Source organism: Ascaphus truei, chromosome 1 (genome assembly GCF_040206685.1).
Source record: "Ascaphus truei isolate aAscTru1 chromosome 1, aAscTru1.hap1, whole genome shotgun sequence".
NCBI classification, from domain to species: Eukaryota; Metazoa; Chordata; class Amphibia; order Anura; family Ascaphidae; genus Ascaphus; species Ascaphus truei.
In genome coordinates this window covers 8803364-8824383 of record NC_134483.1, presented here as the reverse complement: position 1 = coordinate 8824383, position 21020 = coordinate 8803364, and the positions used below count along the sequence as shown (strand labels likewise).

Below are 21020 nucleotides of genomic sequence, written 5' to 3'. Positions count from 1 at the left end.
CAGTCTAAGAATTATGTACAACCGATTTACTATGGTCCCATAGTCTCCTGATAACACAACATACACAATGTAGATTATGACAATACAGTAGCAGTATTCCCCAAAGTACTGAGGGTGCCCTGGGCACCCAGAACCCGATATCCACAGAACAGTCCCACCCAAATATATGCAAGGGCAGCGCTACCCTCCCGGTGTGGTGGTGGTACCTTCCTGGTACGCAATGGGACCGGCGCATGTATGTAAAGTGAAAATGTACTTAAAGTGAAGCACTACCTTTTCCCACTTATTGATGCATGTGCTGTACTGCAATCGTTATATATGTGCATAACCAATGTAAATAACGCATGTGTAACAGGCTCTATAGTCTCCCCGCTTGCGCACAGCTTCGGTACAGATAGGGAGCTGGTATTGCTGTTCAGGACGTGCTGACAGGCGCATGCGCGAGCTGCCGTTTGCCTATTGGACGATAAAGTAGGTCCTTACTTGCGAGTGTACTTAAAGTGAGTGTCCTTAAAGCGGGGTATGCCTGTACACCAGGGGATGTGTAGACAGGCTGCCAGCGTGGTCCCACGATGCGGAGCCTCCGACACAATCCCCTTCTCGCTTTACGTCTGGTAGTACCGCGGGGTCGATTACGCCAGTCCTGGGAAATCCTCCGCTGAGCTTCCGTCTGCTCCGCGGAGTCGTCCGTATACTAAGGGGGGCAAATCCCTTGCTATGGCCCGGCCCTACAATACATCCACTATCGTTTAAGGGAAACTACCTGGGGCCTACGGGGAACGGGTCTGGCCTAGTCCAGGGGGGCTTGACTAGATCCCTGGACACTACCTCTCCCTTCGCCGGCTCCGTCAGGAATGAGCACGCCACCTCCAGTCCACGGAGGGAATATTGAACAACAGGACCTCCTCTTCCTACAGCGCCAACCTCAGGATGGGCGCTGCCTTACACAATTTCCATATGTACGTAGCTGCGCCAACCACAACATGGCCGACACAGCTCACTAAACCCTCCCACACGATGGGACCACTGTCAGGGTGGAGGCAAGGGAGGGTACAATGCTACATACAGAATATCTCCCCTGCCTCTCACACATGTAACACGTCTTCCCACAGCCAATAGAAGAGGGACCACACCACTAGGTTTCTGGGTGTGTGTATCAGTGTGTGTGTGTGTGTGTGTGTGTTTGTCGGTGTGTGTGTGTTGGTGTGTGTGTGTCTGTGTGCGTGTGTCTGTGTGTGTGTGTGTGTCTGTGTGTGTGTCTTTCGGTGTGTGTCTGTGTGTTTGTCTAATGGTGTGTGTGTGTTGGTTTGTGTGTGTCGGTGTGTGTGTGTGTGTCGGTGTGTGTGTCGTATGCGTCGGTCGGTGTGTGTGTTTGTGCAAATATGTACAGTATGTCTCTCTCTTCTGCCTCTCTCCCACACATGTAACACCTCTTCCCCCGTCCAATAGAAAAGCGACCACACCACTAGGTTTCTGTGTGTGTGTGTCGGTGTAGGTGTGTGTGTGTCGGTGTAGTTGTGTGTGTGTGTCTGTGTGTGTCTGTGTGTGTGTGTGTGTCCGTGTGTGTGTGTGTGTCGGTGTAGGTGTGTCGGTGTAGGTGTGTGTGTGTTGGTGTAGGTGTGTCGGTGTAGGTGTGTGTGTCGGTGTAGGTGTGTGTCTGTGTGTTTGTCGTTGTAGGTGTGTGTGTGTGTCGGGTAGGTAATGCTCTGCAGTCTTTTACTTAATTTATTTATTTATAAAATATTTTACCAGGAAGTAATACATTGAGAGTTACCGCTCGTTTTCACGTATGTCCTGGACACAGAGTTACAATGACAAATACAAGGTTACAAATACAGTTACATAAGTGAAAAGGGTTATACATTATATACAAGACATTGCATGCACAGTTAGAGATAATATATATTATAGGCGTATGTAACAGTTACAGACCAGATTAAAAAGTCTCCGGTAAACTGTCCCAGTTTTGGGGTGCACAGAAACAGAAGGAGGAGCGGCCGGATACTTTGTTGAGCCTTGGGACCATGAACAGACTTTTGGAGTCAGATCTCAGGTGATAGGTGCTGCATGTGGTAGGGGTGAGGAGCTTGTTCAGGTAGCTGGGTAACTTGCCCATAAAGACTTTAAAGGCAAGACAGGAAAGATTAACTTTGCGCCTAGACTCGAGTGATGACCAATCTAGTTCTTTGAGCATTTTGCAGTGATGTGTGTTTTAGTTGCATTGGAGAACAAAACGGCATATTGAATTGTAGAGGGTATCAAGTTTGCTAAGGTGGGTTTGGGGTCCCGAGCCGTATACTATGTTCCCATAGTCTATAATTGGCATCAGCATCTGCTGTATGATACGCTTTCTGACCAGCAGACTTACAGTAGGGAGGATTTGTTCCTGTAAAGTACCCCTAGTTTGGCATAGGTTTTGGATGTCAGGGTATCAATGTGCAACCCAAATGTTAAATGGGAGTCAAACCATAAGCCCAAATATTTGAAACTAGTAACAGGGGCTATGATAGTATTAGAGTTGGTTCTGATCTGTAGCTCCATTATTGGAAGCTTTAGAAATGTAGCCTTGGTCCCAAATACCATTGTTACAGACGTGTCAGTGTTTAAAAAGTTTGTTTTGGAAAATCCAATTTTCAAGTCTCAAAAAGTCAGATTGAATTGTGTGTTGAAGGTCGGAGAGGCTATGGCTGTGTGCATATAGGATTGTGTCATCTGCATACATGTGTATTGAAGCTTCCTTACAAGCTGTGGGAAAATCATTGATGAACACTGAGAAGAGTAGGGGCCCCAGAACAGAGCCTTGCGGGACGCCACAGGTGATATCCAGGGGGTTGGAATTAGAGCCTGAGATGGACACACTGATCGGTAGGACTGAAACCAGTTTAATGAATGCTTCCCTATTCCAGAGCTCTGGGGTTTGTTAAGCAGGATAGCATGATCAACAGTATCAAAAGCCTTTGCAAAATCTAGGAATATTGCACCAGTGAGTTGTCCCCGTTCCATTCCACACTGGATTTCATTGCAAACTTTTAGCAGGGTAGTTACGGTGCAGTGTTTGGGACGAAACCCAGACTGGAATTGGCTAGGGAAATTTGTCTTGGTATAGAAATCGCTTAATTGGGAGTGGACACATTTTTCCATGACTTTGGATAGGATTGGGAGAAGAGAGATTGGCCTGTAGCTTGAGACAGTGTTTTTGTCCCCACTTTTGAAGATTGGGACAATTCTGGCAGTTTTCCAGGTCTAAGGCTGCACTTATAGTGCCGGCAACAGCGACGCCGTGTCAAAACAAATACATTGCTGCTGTCACGTGCGTTTATAGTAAGCGCGACGTGATGGCGCGACGGAGCGACGGCTTGGTCGCGATCGCTGGGAGTAATCTCTATTTGATTTTCCCAGCGACTGTAGCCTGACGTCACCGTCGCCGGCACTATAAGCGCAGCCTTAGGGATATGGCCAGCAGACCGGATAGAGTTGACTATGGAAGCAACTGGTTTGGCAATGGCTGGGGCACCAAGTCGTAGGAACTTACATTGTAGTAAGTCGGGTCCACATTGGCTGCTTAGTTTTAATTTGAGGAGCGCCTGTGTAATCTCCTCTTCAGATACTGGGACAAATTGAAAACTGTGGGCAGTTTTGGGAGGGGGTGGGGCTATAGGGGTACTCCCAGGATAAGGTTCATGTATGTAGTTCGGGTTGCGTTTCGCTAATAAGTTAGTAGCTCACCCCACAAAGTATACACAAAGTTTAACTTTGTCTCTCCGGGTGCTGGAATCCGTGCAGGGCTGGTACGCTGAGCAATAATAGAGATGGAGGGCAAAGGGAACATTTCTTTTAGTTCATTTGAACAGTCCAAATAGAACGTATAACAGGACTGGTTTTCAGGCAGTTACAGAGGGCAGCTTCTTGTTACAGCTCAGACACATATGAACCGGGGTTTCCTCAACCATGAGACTTGTGAGCAGGGGCAATCTATTTCCCAAGCAATCCGCCCTGGGAACAGAACTAGAGCCTTCCCGAAATAATTCCCCAGCAACTCCTCCAGGTCGCCTTACTGAGTACCTGTGACAAAGAACCCACTGTTCTGCCATGGCAGGTGGCCGGTTCCTGGATGTGTCTATAGGGCCCTTCACTGGGATACTTCCTCTAACTAGAAAAACAAGAAAATGACCCATAATCCCAGAAGCAACAAGCACATGAGATCCCTTCACATGGGTCCACTAAGGTCTCAGGTTGGATTGTACCATCCCTAATTTATGTAGCACTGTTTCCACCCCCCTCTGGGAGATTACACAGCCTATGCTACCTGTGAGTGTGGTGCACTACCTGTTTGGATCAGGAGATCAGAGCTGTCTGCGTTGTAATGGAGACCAGGACAGGATTGGGTTCTTGTTCTGCAGTTCTTTCACTGGTGCTCAGCGCCTCCAGCCGCAGTGGGTTCCAGGTTTGTCAGAAATCAGCCCCCAGTACTGCATTCTTCTCCCTCCTGCCCAAGGACTGATACTTAGACAGGAGTGTATAGTAGAACAAGGGTCTTTATTGGCATACATAGAATTCCACTGCAGTTCTCCCTACAGTGGTGCAGAGTCTTGGAGGTCCCAGACCTCTAGATGGTGAAGGCCATGGTCTTGCAGGCCTTGGTGGCTGAGCCTGATGATCCCTCAGTCCAAAGACTGAGAGACTCATAGATCTCTCTTCCTCTCTTTACCGGAGCAGGAAGCAGACTGACTAACTTTTCTACACCCACTTGGAAGACACAAGAAGGGGCGGGCTCATGGACTATACTGTACCTATCCCTGATAGGCTTACACAGGCCATGCGTCACCACCTTACTTCCATCACTCACAAGAGGGAACGCGAGGGTTAGGGAGTGATCACAAAACCACACCAATTGAAGAAAGTAATAAGTGAATAATTATGGTAATCAAAAATGTGGGTGCAAACTGTGAACTGAAAAGTGAATCAGAAAAAGGGGGGGAAGGAGAACACAAAATGGATGTGCCTCCTAAAAGAATTCACTATACTGCTGTAACGGGTATTCCCCCACCCAATCGCAGATTCTACTGTGTGGGTGCAGGAAACATATTTTGTTACTCAGGTGTGGTGCATAACCTGTTGGCTCACAGGAGGGCTGAGCTTCCGCCACGGGGAACCTGGGGTAATTATACTAGGGGTGATCACTTACAACATCTTCTCGGTACAGCGCCTCCACCTGCGATGGCTCCCACCAGAGGGGGAGTGGTTCCTCGCAGGACAATCACAATAATAATCACGTAGACAGCATGTATATTAACTATATGACTTTACTAACATGCATGGAGAATATCGTCACATTTACATAACATCATAACCTGTTAACCTTATCACCTCAGGCCCAATGTCTGGTGTTCCCACCCAGTGTCCTGTAATCCCCCACACCCAAGGTCCCGTACTCCTACGGAGGTCGTGGGTGACTGCGCAGTCACAGTTACACTAAGGGCCCGTTGGTGCACATGTGATGGTATAATACCTGCCGAGCACTCCGGTGCTCGGGTCAGCAACAATCTTCTCAAAGGGTCAGACGTGTGATGAATCCGTCTGATCCTCCAACCGAACTCCTTGCACGTGCGGACCGCTAGGGCGGTCCCACTCTGGAATCGTCTCTGTGGACCCCAACGTGGGTCCAACCGCTCCACAGGAACAGCAGCAGCCGCTGTGTCCCTATCTATCTAAGTGGTACTAACGTGACAGGAACCCTAACCTAGGGCCTGTCCCTGTAGTACAGCAACCTGTAGTGGCTTGGGGAACTCCTATAGGCCTGCAGGGGTAATGACCTATCCCACTCCCCTAACTACCCAAGTCCCTCGCCTCACTACTATTTAACTAGTCCCAGCGCCTACAGCAGCAAGCTGTAGCTCACTGGATCTGGCAGCCAACGTGCTGCGCAACAAGGTGCCTGCCTGTCAGACCTCACAGCACTAACACTAAGGGCAGCGTCCCTATCTTGGGCCTCCCTCAGCACTTACCCACTAACCTAGTGGGGAGTTGGGGCCTACCTGGGGTGTGGGTACCTATATGGGGCAGGAGCTGCACTCGCTCCCCGCACCCTTCCTTCCCTCACAGCTCCCTGACTCCAACTCTCTGTAACCTTTCTTTCCCAGCTCCCACTAATGTAAGTGGCAGGGTCCCTAACCTGAGGGCTGTCCCTGGCAACACTCACCTTACTGGGGAGCTGAGCTATCTCGGGCCCTGGGGGTGCTGGCCTAGTACAGGGAGTCCCTGACTCCTGTACCCTACCTCCTTCCCTGGGCTGCTCCGGTCTCTGACTGACTTAACGTGCTCCAAGCCCGCCAAATGTATCTCTTTTCCCAGGGGTCTCCTAAGCCCTATTGGCTCCCTGGTGTCACATGGGGCTCGCAAAGGCTCTTGGGATATGTAGTCCCAGCTCAGAGCCTTCCCTGGTAGGCTAAGGGTTCGCGGGCTTTTCCCTACCTTCACTGCGCTTGCGCAAGCTTTCCCGGGCTGCCTCGACCTTCCCTCAGCTCTCGCGTGAGCTATCCCTGTCTCGGGGGCTTTCCCTGCGCCTACGCGTCCCTGCGCATGCGCAACAGAGTTCTCAATGGCGGCGCCCTGTGTGTCCGGCCGCCGGGACCTTAGAGACGCGATCGCGGCCTTAGCAACCGCCCGATCGCGTCCCCGGCAACCGGCCGCAGGCAGGAGAATCCGCGCTGCTCCCTGCTCCAGCCCCCACCCTTGGAAGCAGCCGTCGGGTCTGTCGGCACCCGCGACCGAGCTGCCCAAGGGGAGGGGGGTCTCCAGGAGCCACGGGAGCTCCAGGCTACACTGCACTCCTACATTATCTAAAATTTAACTTTTAATAGATTTACATAAAACATATGTTACCAAAACGCCGTGTATTGTGAATTAAAAATAAATTAAATTAACAGTACCAAGCATCCGTGTCAATAAATGTGCGTTGGAATAGTCTCAAGCAACTTATTGTAGTTGAGATTACAGGACAGAGGATGCTAATAGTCAGGGTATAAACCCCTCTGAGGCACCTATGGGACCAAGTAAATATATATAAAAGTAACCTACTCAGTGAGTGATTGTGTAGTAGAGATTCAGCAGTCCTGCTTAAACATGTGAACCACAGGGCACTTAAGGATAATAGTTAATGGTGTATTACCATCCAGTGAATATAATATTGCAGCTGATAGTGTGGTAATGGAGGAGAATGATTCACAGCATAGTGAAGCTAATGCTCACAGCATTTTGGTCAGTGAATCACTGTACAGCACACTCCACATAAAGAGCAGGAAAGCTAGTTCACTGACTGTTGGTAGAAATATCCAATATTAGGTCTGCATAGATAGAGCCAGGAGACTACAGAGCACTACATAAAAACAGCTCCAAGTAGGAGACTGACAACATTGCGCGTCCAACGCGCGTTTCCCTCCAGCAAAGGAGCATCCTCAGGGACAAATTTTCTGGGGGAAGGAGGACTGAGCCCTTTTATACCCAAACAGTACCTTGATTATAATTTTAATGATTGCCAGCTGTTGCACATGCGCAGTGTGTCAGTTCCCAAACTAAACCACATCAAACTACACAAACGCTGTATGAATGATCTAAATTAGTTGCTACACATTCAACAACCACAGTATTAAAGTCATGTGGTAAATCGAGCGTTATTTTAGCTTCTAAAGTAGCGTGGCATTGATCGGCAAAATTAGAGTCCAATGCGCATGCGCGTGGACTTAGGGAAACCAACTAACCAAGGTAAAACGTATTGCGCATGCGTGGGCACTTAGAACAAACATTGCTATATATGAATCGGCATAGTGAGCATGCGCTGAGACTTGAAGACTCTAGCCCGATGCCCGTGCGACTGCGCATGCGCACAGACTCTGAAATAACTGGCAATAGTAGCTACGTTTTACCTTGGTTAGTTGGTTTCCCTAAGTCCATAATTTTGTTCTCTCTCACATTAGTAGTGTGGAGATCATGGCTCCCTTGCTAATTAGGTTGGACTCTCTGTCTTCGCTGTATCCATGTAACTTTATCATGTTTCTTTGGCACTGTAACCCAGTGTTTCTCCAGTAGGTTGTATCAGGGCCGTCTTAATAGCATTACAGGCACCCTGGGCCAAGCAGCGATCTGGGCCCTGCCAACTCTCCGCTACAAGTCGTCATTTTTCTCCTTCTACCGAGTTAGCGGGAGACTTGAATGTTGAGGAGGGTGATCAGAAAATTAGTGTTAAATTCTGGTCTGTGCATAGATTAGCATGGGGCCCCCGGGTAACTGCCCAGCGTGCCCATGCGTTAAGACGGCACTGGGTTGTATAGTCCCCTAACTAATCTGAAGGGCTCCCTTTTGGAATCAAATTAGTGTGTACGTTTTTATGTTATTGTTGACATTACATTTAATGTAACAGAAAAATAGGAAATTCCATTTCCAATATCATTCAAATAATTAATAAGCCTGTAATTAATATATTGCTAATTTAATGTTAATATTATATATTAATTATATATTTGAACATGTAGAATGAGGTATCTGCGTTTCCAGCCTGTTTAATATGAACCGTAATTATATAAATAAGAATTCCTCTCTTTGCTAAACATTTTCTCTTCCTCCTCCCCAGAGCGTTGATGTGTCAGTGTGGGCGACGCTCCTTGCTGTGCTCTGGCTTCACGCCTCCTGTCCAGAGCAGAGAGATGAGTGGGAGCTACTTTAGGGGGAAGCGCAGTCATGGATAAAGTCCAGAGCCGGTGAGAAGAAGGTGTGAGGGTTAGAGGAGGAGGGCAGGAAAAAGAGAGGCAGTGAGTAGAGGGGGAGTTACTGAGGGAATGCTGTGTAATGGATAAAGTCCAGAGCAGGTGAGAAGAAGAAGAAGGTGTGAGGGTTAGAGGAGGAGAGCAAGAAAAAGAGAGGCAGTGAGTAGAGGGGGAGTTACTGAGGGAATGCTGTGTAATGGATAAAGTCCAGAGCAGGTGAGAAGAAGGTGTGAGGGTTAGAGGAGGCGAGTAGGAAAAAGAGAGGCAGTGAGTAGAGGGGGAGTTACTGGGGGAAAGCTGTGTAATGGATAAAGTCCAGAGCAGGGAAGAAGAAGGTGTGAGGGATAGAGGAGGAGAGCAGGAAAAAAGAGAGGCAGTGAGTAGAGGGGGAGTTACTGAGGGAAAGCTGTGTAATGGATAAAGTCCAGAGCAGGGAAGAAGAAGGTGTGAGGGATAGAGGAGGAGAGCAGGAGAAAGAGAGGCAGTGAGTAGAGGGAGAGTTACTGGGGTATGCTGTGTCATGGATAAAGTTTTCCTGGTTCCATCTCTCCTCGTAGAGACGTCTGGAACGTCAGCCTTAGCTGTTCTACCGTCCTTGGTGTTAAATCGTCCAGGGATTAAGCCTACGCATTTCGCTATTATAGCTTCCTCTGGGGTGATGTCAGACTCCTCTTTCCCTCAAGTAAGTATGTATATATATATATATACACCAAAAGAGAGACGGTTGCATGAATACAAATTTATGCAACTGTTCGGGACACTTAGCAGTGGCCTAAACAGAGATCGAAATTTTATGAGTCATTACGGACACAAGTGAACTCTCTTCCCATGAGCGCTAAAGGCCATGTCTGTACATACTGTGCTATATGTATGCACACACAACTGTCTCTCACACATACTAATACTCCTTGTTTTTCCATCCTTATACACCACTAGGGACCACAAAGTATCCACACACACTTTTAGTTGGGCTACAAACTCTCACATTTCCACACCCACCCACACCATTTATATCCCTCTCACTCCACACACACCTTGTGTAAAGCACTGTATACACTGTGGGCTCTCCATTCATTTTTATTCACACTGATACACATACACACTCTTTCTTCACTTGCTTTCAGGAACCTTTTGACACCTCTAGCCATAAAACACATCCACACCGGGGGGAAGGACCAGCACAGATAACATTCCAAGAGAAACTGTTTATAGTATACCTTTTGCTTGCTTCATTCATTGTAACATCGCCGGAAGAAGAGATCAGTGTATCTCGAAAGCTCGCACAAATAAAAGCATTTCGTTAGCCACAGAACGGTATCATCTATTTATTTTTTGATTTTATATATATATATATTTTTTTTTTATAAATATATATATTTTATAAATATATATATTTTATAAATATACTTTGCTGACTTTCATTCTAATAAAATGTACTCATTCATTCTTTAAGTGCCTTTTCAATGTTTTATCTATACAAATTGAGATCACATTATATTCTGGACCCAGGGTCATGTCTAGGGTATGAATGAACCCAGATAGCTTCAACTCAGCCCTCTTTCCAAAGCACAACAAGTCCTGTATATTTTCTTCACTTTATTAGAAAAGGAGCAGTATATACAGGCACTTGTGGATGTAATGGTGTTGTGAGAGTGCTTCTCTATAGGTGCTTCGTAATTAAGGGCAGGTGAAAAGAATGGGCCTTGCCATGGGGGTGTAACAGAGATGGGTGCTGTACTCACGGTCTCCAATGTGGAAAAGGAAGTGAGGGGGAATGTGGGTAAAGGGAATAGTCTTGGGACAGACTATCTGTAAACAAACCGGGGGGAGGGCAGAATAGCCCATTCTGAGAAGAATCTCAGAGGTTTCTGTAGCAACAGTGAGTGGGGGAGTGGGGGAAGTGGATGGACTGGGTGCTTCCTAAACAATATAGTAATTAGTGTGATAAGTGACACACCTTAAGTACACACAATAAACCTATCACCATATAGTGTTAAATAAAATAAATTAAAACCAGTGTACAACAGCAGCTCAACTTCCTCTTTTGGGATCGTTCCTAATCCCAGGATGTGAAGTATTTCTTTTCTTGGGGTTGAGGAGGAGCGCTGGATCTCGTGATATGTGAAAAGATATAGATATATATAGTGCAGATGGTAATTCACTGCTTTAAATGATGTAAAACATAAGAAATGAACTCACAAAGAACGTATAAAATCACTGCATGTCAGAGATCCTTCTCTCTCTGACTGGAGCCCTTTATGTTACTGGAGTCTGTATCCTCTCAGTGAAGTGGATGATATGAAAATAAAGAAAATCACAAATAGTGCAAATAGTATGAACTATACAAATGTATTATGCACAGGTAGTCAGGAAACTCACATTTTCCATAATAAAGTTGGGTGGTGGAGAGAACCGCCGATAGAAGCAGGCTGCTGTTCGGTGCTTCACTTTCCCCTCACAGTGTAGTTCAATGCCAGTCTGTGCCGTCGCGTCACTTCCGGTTTCGCGTCACGTCACTTCCGGTTTCGCGTCATAGGTGAGGGCGGGAAGCCAAAATGGGAGTGATATCAGCAGTGGATTGCCAGTCTTTGCCAGTCCTTCCAGGCGCAGAATCTCTCTAACTCTACGCGTTTCGCAACAGCTTCGTCAGGAGTACCTGTAGCAACTCACTGGCTACCTGCTCACAGGCAGAAAGGGCAACATATTGATACATCACACAGGCACGGTGTGTGTGTGTGTGTGTGTGTGTGTGTGTGTGTGTGTGTGTGTGTGTGTGTGTGTGTGTGTGTGTGTGTGTGTGTGTGTGTGTGTGTGTGTGTGTGTGTGTGTGTGTGTGTGTGTGTGTGTGTGTGTGTGTGTGTGTGACAAATGCCTGCAGCTGAACTTAAGGAGCTGACAAGCAGAAGGGGGGTCAAACAGAAATGTGATTCTTGTTCCATGACACATTAATACATTCAAATATTTCTTTACATCCAATATACAACTATTCTGAGGCAATTATGTCTCTGCATAGTTATATATTGGATATGTAGCCAGGTCCCCCTCGCGCACTCACCCCCTCCTTTGTCCCCCTCGCGCACTCACCCCTTCTTCCCCGTTGCGCGCGTGGTTGCGGCCGGTTGCCAGGGACGCGAGCGGCGAGCAGGCCGGTTGCCGGGGACGCGATCGGGCCGTCGCTAAGGCCGCGATCGCGTTGCCACCGGCCCGGCGGCTAGCAGAGCAGGGCGCCGCCATGACAGTGAGCTCGCACATGCGCAGGAGGCCGCTAGCGCGGGAGGCCCCGGATAGCTCGCGCATGCGCGAGAATAGGCTGCCAGCCCCCAGGGTGCTTAGGGGCAGAGACACCTGACGCCAGGGAGCCAATGAGAAGGCCAGATTCCCCTGCTAGCAAGGGGATACATTTCGCGGGGTTTTGCAGCTACGCAGGACTCAGGATCCGGACCAGCTAGGGGTAAGAGGTGGGTGCAGGGGTCAGTGACCCTCTGCATAGGCCAGCAGCCCCCAAGGTCCCAGTTAGGTCCTGAGTCACCTAATAGCTTGTGGAGCTTAGGGACAGGCCCTAGATAGGGACACTGCCCCATTATTTGATCAAGTAGTCAGGGACACAAGAGCGGAAGCCGTGCGGCCCTGCGAGGTGGGTTCTGGGCTCAGAACACCACCAAAGACTCTAACACAAGGAGAGACATTGTTCGCGCTGGACTTTCAACCCACGCGGTGTGGAGCACGGCGTCGGATCGTGCGGATTGATATCGCGGTACCCGTGGCTGGAGCCCGGGCAGGTAACCGGCAACTCACGTGCACCAACCAGGCCTATCACCAAACATAGTGGCTGCGCAGTCACACACACACATGTACAGTGGTATTTGACTCTGAGATTACGAGACATTTGGGTGGGGGTTACTGGACACAGGGTGGGGTCACATTGTGGGTGGTAGCGTCCGCCGTGACGCCTGGTGTGGTTAGTGTCCGCCGTGACACCCAGTGTGGTTAGCGTCCGCCGTGGCGCATGTTGATTTGTGTTGATATATGTTGCTATGCAGTAAAGTCAGTCCTGTTTTACATTCATTCGCTTTGCGTGGTTGTTTCCTGTGAGGGCCTCCTCCCACTCCGTTGGGATCCCTCCCAGGTGGAGGCGTTGCACCTAGAGATGTATGAGATGTATGTACCCCAGGTTCCCCAAGGCGGAAGCTCAGCCCTCCTGTGAGCCAACAGGTAATGCACCACACCTGAGTAACTTTGCATGTTCCTACACTTCCACAGTATTATCTGCGAGTGGGTGGGGGAATACCCGTTACATTTGGAGGCGCTGCTGAGATTGAGTCCTGGGGTGCCCTGTTCCAATTTTTTTTCTAAATTGCCCGATTCATATTTTTATCATGTCCGTGCCGTCACCGCAGGATGTCCATGCCTGGGCCTTAGTGCACCAAGTATCCCCAAGACGTGCGGTTGCAGTGACCGGGGTAGCAATGGATACAGAATTATCTACAGTGCGCACACAAGTAAGAAGTTGCCCGGGGTTGGCCACCGCCCGGGTGATAGACTATAAACTGGATATTGCTGCCCAGGGGATCACCTGTCTCCTGTACACCATGAGTGACATATGCTTAGAAACGGCCCCCCAGGTATTAAACCTACCCGAGCCCTCCGCAGAGGACTGCCGCATGATCTACGCTGACTCTCAATCTCCTGAAGAAGCGTCCACTAGTACTGGATTACACCCGAGCCAACGAGTGACCAGTACGCCTCACCGAGTGGACCCCCCTAGGGTCTCTTTCACCCCAAGCGGATTAGGAGGTACCGCCAGCTGGGCACGGAGCCCGCTCATCCCACCCAACCCTGATCAACGGTCTGGCGGGACCCCAACCATGCCTAGCATAGGAACGGGGAGCCGTAGTCAGGCCCTTAGTGGGAATCTTGACGTGAACACGATAGTCTCCCAACTAGCAGAAGCTGTAACCATTTCGACGCAAGCACAGAACTACCGGAAACTCAAGGCCTTCTCTGGGATTCTGCCGACGCCCACCGGAGAAGAGGGGATCGAGGCATGGAGGGACCATACGCTTCAAATCATAGAGGAGTGGTCGTGTTCTGAAGCCAGCAAGAGACAAAGACTGGTCGAGTGCCTCCGAGGCCCCGCCGCTCGGTTAGTGCGAGCGCACCGGAGCGTGGAAGGAGAAGTTACTGCCCAGGAACTAGTGGAAATGCTAATTAAATCCTTTGCCAGAAAAGACGACGAAGATGAGCTACTGGCTCAATTCAAAGCCCTCCGACAACGTGAAGGACAAGATTTATCTGCCTTCGTTTGTGACCTACAGCTGTCCCTGGGCACCCTCCTGGACAAGCATATCATTTCCGCGGCCGAAGCAGACCGATACCGGTTCAGACAGCTACTCAAGGGGTCGTTGCCTGATCACAACATAGCTATAATGATGCGGGCCGCCCCGATCGCAGCAGTATCCCCTAAGTACGGGGAACTAATGGACTACATAAGAGACCATGAAGTGCAGCGCCATTTCCATGAATCAAAGAAATCCAAAACTACCCCAAAGAGTAAGAAACCTTCCACACCAGAGGAGGAAACGACCCCCAAGTCGTCTGTTCGGGAAAGTCGTAGTTCTGAGCGGTCCTCATCCACGTATAAGAGTCGTCCGGACCGCCGTGAGGTATCTTGCTACAACTGCGGGAAGAAGGGCCACATCTCGTACTATTGTCCGGAGAAGGAGGACCAACCGGAAGAAAAACCTCCCGACCGAAGAAGCACAGCCCGATCGATGGTATGCCGAGCCCAGACCGTCGGGCCTGAGGTGAACACCCCTCAGGGAACCACGGATTCTCCGGCTGACGCTGGCCCCAGTGAGGACGCCTCCCCCGGTGAAGCTTGCAGTCAAGTGGGCCCCGCGGCCATCGTGCCCGTGGTAATAGAAGGGATATACGCCTCGGCCCTATTGGACACCGGGTCACAAGTGACCATAATATATCGCCAGTTCTATGACCAGCACCTTCAACACTGCCCGCTGAGGCCGGCCGAACATATGAAGGTTAGGGGCTTGAGTAATGAAGACTACCCCATCGATGGGATTGCAAGGGTCCAGCTGGACATACTCCAACTGAACACCGGCAAGAAGCACCCTATGCAGGTAGCGGCCATGGTATGCCCGGAGCCCCACGACCATTGTAAATACCCCATCATCTTGGGAACCAATGCGGACATAGTGCAAGCTATAATTCGAGCTTACTTGAAAGAGACCAACGAGCTGCCGCTGGCCGATTCGCTCCTAGACCCCGTCTTACGAGAGGAGTGCCATCGGGTGTATGCCTTGGAGCGTCATGGGGACCTCTACAATCGTCAACGAGGACTGACGACCATATTACCAGGGGGAGTGCAAAAGATGGCCGTCTGGTGTTGTTATCCTGACCGAGACCAGAACGACCAACTGTTCTCGCTGGAGAGTGAGCCTGAAGAAGAAGAGGTTCAGCGAGGTTATAGAGTACTACCCGAAGTAAGGGAATGGACAGCTAAGATCCCTATTCGAAGCCACGTGTATGTGCAGAATCTCTCCCCTTTTCCGATGGAGTTTGATGTCGACCAGAAGTTGGGATGCATATATCCGGTCAGCCGGGTGGGAGCCACGCCTCAGGTGAAGGCGGCGACCGCGCAGGAGCGGATACTCGATCTGGACTTCAATTTCGGTGAGTCGACGCTGTCCACAGAGTGGAAGGAGCGGTTGACCACCCAGTTGCTGCAACGACGACATGTGTTCTCCACGAGCGAGATGGATGTGGGGTGCAGCCGCAGTGCCCAACATACCATTCGGATGAGTGATGCCACTCCATTCCGGGAACGTTCTCGTCGCCTTGCCCCTCGGGATGTGGACGATGTGAGGAACGCCATACAAGACATGGAAACCGCTGGGATTGTGACGGAATCACGAGGACCTTACGCGTCGCCCATAGTGGTGGTGCGGAAAAAGAACGGGTCCGTGCGACTGTGTATCGACTACCGAACCCTGAACAATCGCACGATTCCGGATCAGTACAACCTTCCGCGCATTGAAGAGATCCTGAATGCGCTGAATGGGAGTCACTGGTTTAGCGTTCTTGATCTCCGATCAGGATACTATCAGGTGCCCATGACACCGGAAGACCAGGAAAAAACAGCTTTCGTCTGCCCCCTGGGATTCTATCAATTCACCCGTATGCCCCAAGGTATATGTGGGGCGCCTGCTACGTTCCAAAGACTGATGGAAAAGACTATCGGAGACATGATTCCCCGGGAGTGTCTGGTTTACCTGGATGACATTATTGTCTTCGGGAGGACCTTAGAAGAACACGAGGAGAGGCTGCTGAAGGTGATAGATCGTCTTGGTCAAGAAGGGTTGAAGCTATCACTCGACAAGTGTAGGTTTTGTCACACCTCGGTGACCTACGTGGGACACATCGTGTCTGCCCAGGGGATTGCTACTGATCCAGCCAAGGTAGAAGCTGTGGTGAACTGGCCACGTCCCGATAATGTCACGGAACTGCGGTCCTTCCTCGGTTTCTGCGGGTACTACCGTCGGTTCGTGGAGGGGTACTCTAGTCGAGCTAAACCCCTGAACAATTTGCTAAAGATATACCCTGAAGATATTGGGAGAAAGGCCACGTCGGCCCGGCAACCGTTTGGCGATAAGTGGACGCCTGAGTGTGAACGGGCCTTCCTGAACTTGAAGAAAAGTCTGACAGAAGCACCAGTGCTGGCCTATGCTGATCCAGAACAACCGTATGTCCTGCATGTGGATGCCAGCCTCAATGGGCTGGGTGCTGTCCTGCATCAGAAGCACCCCGAAGGTCTTCGGCCTGTAGCCTACGTCAGCCGCAGTCTGACACCCAGTGAGCAGAGATACCCCGTCCACAAGTTGGAGTTTCTGGCTCTCAAGTGGGCGATCACCGAGAAGCTCCACGACTACTTGTACGGTGTCACCTTCGAGGTAAGGACGGATAACAATCCCCTCACGTACATCAATACGTCGGCCAAATTAGATGCAGCCGGCCACAGATGGCAGGCCGCCCTCAGTAACTACCGCTTCTCCTTGAAGTATAAGCCGGGGCCATTGAATATTGGGGCGGACGCCCTCTCCCGAAGGCCAGGACTACTCGCTACCCCCGATGACGAGGAATGGGAAGAACTTCCCGGCCCCGGAGTGCGGGCTATGTGTAAAACTGCAGCCATAGTTAATGACCAAGTGGCCTTCTCCGAGTTACGAGTGGCCGACTCCTTGGGATGCCAGTCGCAGGCTGTCCCCGCCGCCTACTGCGACCCAAAAGGGATGCACCTCACGCATGACAAGGTGTTCCGGTGGAAAGATCTGGTAGACTACCAAATTCGAGATCCGGTTGCTAGCATCATCAGGCACGCCGTTGAAAAGAGGAACTCAGCCCTTCTGAAACGTGCGCCCAATGACTTGGTGGCCTTGCTCATGCGAGAATGGGACAAATTTGAAATCGACAATGACTTGCTCTATCGGGTGGTGCAATACCACAACCACCCGGATAGGAGACAACTAGTCCTACCTAAGAACTTACAATACCTGGTGTTGAAGTCCCTACACGATGAACACGGGCATCTCGGTGTAGAGAAGACTTTTGGGCTAGTCCGAGACCGGTTCTTCTGGCCCAAGATGCGGGAAGCGGTGGAACAACACTGCCGCCGTTGTGTTCGGTGTGTTCAACGCAAGACGTTGCCTACCAGAGCAGCTCCTATGGCCCATCTGAAGAGTTCTGGTCCAATGGACTTGGTGTGTATGGACTTTTTATGTATCGAACCTGATAGCCGAGGTATCGGTAACGTGCTGGTCATCACGGACCATTACACCCGATATGCCCAGGCCTTCCCCACAAAAGACCAGAAGGCTATCACGGTCGCGAAAGTGCTATGGGAAAAGTTCTTCGTCCATTACGGTCTTCCAAACCGACTCCACTCTGACCAAGGGCGAGATTTTGAGAGTACTCTAATCCGAGAATTACTTAAAATGCTGAATGTCGCCAAATCCCGGACGACGCCGTACCACCCCGAAGGGGATGCCTTGCCCGAACGATTCAACAGAACCCTGCTGGACATGCTTGGAACTCTGAAGGGAACGCAGAAAACAGAATGGAGTCGTCACGTAGAAACGTTGGTACACGCGTACAACTGTACTCGCCATGAGTCCACTGGGTTCTCCCCGTACTTCCTCATGTTTGGGCGGGAGGCAAGACTTCCCGTGGATGTGCGTCTTCGAGTCTCAACGGATGGGATACACAATGCTACCCATTTCAAGTATGTGCAAAGGCTAAAGGACAGTTTGCAGCGAGCTTACCAACAGGCTGAGAAGTCTACAGCTAAACTGAATGCTGGCAATAAGAGACGATACGACAACAAAGTCAAGTATCGAGAGTTACGTCCTGGGGACGCTGTGTTACTTCGTAATTTGGGAGTCCCCGGAAAACATAAACTGGCAGACCGATGGAGAGATGGCGTATATGAGGTAGAGTCACAGATGCCCGGTCTCCCGGTCTATCGCATTAAAGACACAGACGGCCGGGTAAAGGTTTGGCATCGTAATCACCTCCTCCCTATCCCCCAAGTGGGAGACGAAGAAGAAGAAATACAGGCCACACCGCTCAACGGTGAGTCCGATCTATCAGAGGTGGGTCAAGAGACTGTAAATAACGAGACCCACTCTGAAACTCCTGAAGACCCTATGGAGGGACCCTCTCAAAGGGACTATTCCACAGAAGGGGCATCTCCCGGAGGAGCTACGGGTAAGGGGCCCCGTAGGCCAATGCCTACTAAGGTGGCACCAACAGGCCAGCCTTTGGATCCACAGAGCCCGTGCTTTGTGCCTAACAGAGACTGTTCAGAGACATTTCTCCCCTCAAGGGAAGAGGCTGAGCCTCAGGACTGTACTTATTACTCACCAGAGGGAGTTGCTGAAGAACAACTCCGTAGGAGCCAAAGGGCGAGGTACCCTCCAACTCGGGTAACCTATGATCAAATAGGGGCACCCCATTATGAGGCTCAGCAGTGGTCTCGGAGCAAAATCCAATCCGTGATTGTGATGCTCACAGAATTGTGTAACCTTGTTTAAAGTTAATGCAATGTGCTAAGTTGTATTCGTACCAGATGCATTTTTATTATATAACGTTGTGTATAGTAGTAAGTTATGTGGTCCAAGCGGGGACGTTGGAGTTTCACCAGGGGGAGGATGTAGCCAGGTCCCCCTCGCGCACTCACCCCCTCCTTTGTCCCCCTCGCGCACTCACCCCTTCTTCCCCGTTGCGCGCGTGGTTGCGGCCGGTTGCCAGGGACGCGAGCGGCGAGCAGGCCGGTTGCCGGGGACGCGATCGGGCCGTCGCTAAGGCCGCGATCGCGTTGCCACCGGCCCGGCGGCTAGCAGAGCAGGGCGCCGCCATGACAGTGAGCTCGCACATGCGCAGGAGGCCGCTAGCGCGGGAGGCCCCGGATAGCTCGCGCATGCGCGAGAATAGGCTGCCAGCCCCCAGGGTGCTTAGGGGCAGAGACACCTGACGCCAGGGAGCCAATGAGAAGGCCAGATTCCCCTGCTAGCAAGGGGATACATTTCGCGGGGTTTTGCAGCTACGCAGGACTCAGGATCCGGACCAGCTAGGGGTAAGAGGTGGGTGCAGGGGTCAGTGACCCTCTGCATAGGCCAGCAGCCCCCAAGGTCCCAGTTAGGTCCTGAGTCACCTAATAGCTTGTGGAGCTTAGGGACAGGCCCTAGATAGGGACACTGCCCCATTATTTGATCAAGTAGTCAGGGACACAAGAGCGGAAGCCGTGCGGCCCTGCGAGGTGGGTTCTGGGCTCAGAACACCACCAAAGACTCTAACACAAGGAGAGACATTGTTCGCGCTGGACTTTCAACCCACGCGGTGTGGAGCACGGCGTCGGATCGTGCGGATTGATATCGCGGTACCCGTGGCTGGAGCCCGGGCAGGTAACCGGCAACTCACGTGCACCAACCAGGCCTATCACCAAACATAGTGGCTGCGCAGTCACACACACACATGTACAGTGGTATTTGACTCTGAGATTACGAGACATTTGGGTGGGGGTTACTGGACACAGGGTGGGGTCACATTGTGGGTGGTAGCGTCCGCCGTGACGCCTGGTGTGGTTAGTGTCCGCCGTGACACCCAGTGTGGTTAGCGTCCGCCGTGGCGCATGTTGATTTGTGTTGATATATGTTGCTATGCAGTAAAGTCAGTCCTGTTTTACATTCATTCGCTTTGCGTGGTTGTTTCCTGTGAGGGCCTCCTCCCACTCCGTTGGGATCCCTCCCAGGTGGAGGCGTTGCACCTAGAGATGTATGAGATGTATGTACCCCAGGTTCCCCAAGGCGGAAGCTCAGCCCTCCTGTGAGCCAACAGGTAATGCACCACACCTGAGTAACTTTGCATGTTCCTACACTTCCACAGTATTATCTGCGAGTGGGTGGGGGAATACCCGTTACAGATATAAACATATATTTGAATGTATTACATCCAATGTACAACTATTCAAAGACAGACTAGTAACCGTCCACAATTACTGTCGCTGCACTCTCTGTGGCCACTAGGTGTCAGAACTGCCACAAGTTCTGCCTCTGCCATCCTGTCCCTGCTGTCACAACTGGTCCCTCTCTTTGGAAATGAGATACATACAGTACAGCAGCGTTTCCCAAACTTTTTTTTCCGTGACCCGGTTATTTTTCAACTTCTCCTTGGTGATCCACTAAACATTTTATCGCCTATACTGGCCTATAGGTAAAATAAAGCAGTTATGAATGTCCATACATATTTCATATATTCTCCCAATCCCCTCTATTCTCTCTCTTCCCTCCCACCCCCCATTCTCTCTCTGACCTGCACAGACGCACAGTCACTGACCTACAGACACACACACAGACAGACCAACACAGACACCCACACAGCTAGACCTGAACAGACACACACACAGCCACTGATACACACACACACACACACACACACACACACTGATATATATATATATATATATATATATATATATATATATATATATACACACACACAGCCACTGATACACACACACACACACACACACACAGCCACTGATACATACACACACACACACACACACACTCTCCCCTATACACACACACACACATACACACAGCCACTGATACACACACACTAACCTATACACACACACACACACACACACACACACACACAGCCACTGATACACACTCTCCCCTATAC

The 21020-nt window shown here is 50.3% G+C and overlaps 1 protein-coding gene and 1 long non-coding RNA gene across 2 annotated transcripts in view; one reads left to right on the top strand and one right to left on the bottom strand.

Annotated features, from left to right (window-relative positions):
* LOC142468800 (uncharacterized) overlaps positions 1-4672 on the bottom strand; it is a 39952-nt gene extending 35280 nt beyond the window's left edge. Inside the window, exon 1 of the long non-coding RNA XR_012788870.1 lies at positions 4327-4672. This is a non-coding gene — a long non-coding RNA (uncharacterized LOC142468800). The remainder of the gene's footprint in view (positions 1-4326) is intronic.
* Positions 1-8721, top strand: part of LOC142475204 (von Willebrand factor A domain-containing protein 5A-like) — a 354651-nt gene extending 345930 nt beyond the window's left edge. The window contains exon 17 of the mRNA XM_075581322.1: positions 8627-8721. Within this exon, the coding sequence (XP_075437437.1) occupies positions 8627-8719 (93 nt within the window). The 3' untranslated portion in view covers positions 8720-8721. The remainder of the gene's footprint in view (positions 1-8626) is intronic.
* The last annotated feature ends 12299 nt before the right edge of the window (positions 8722-21020 follow it).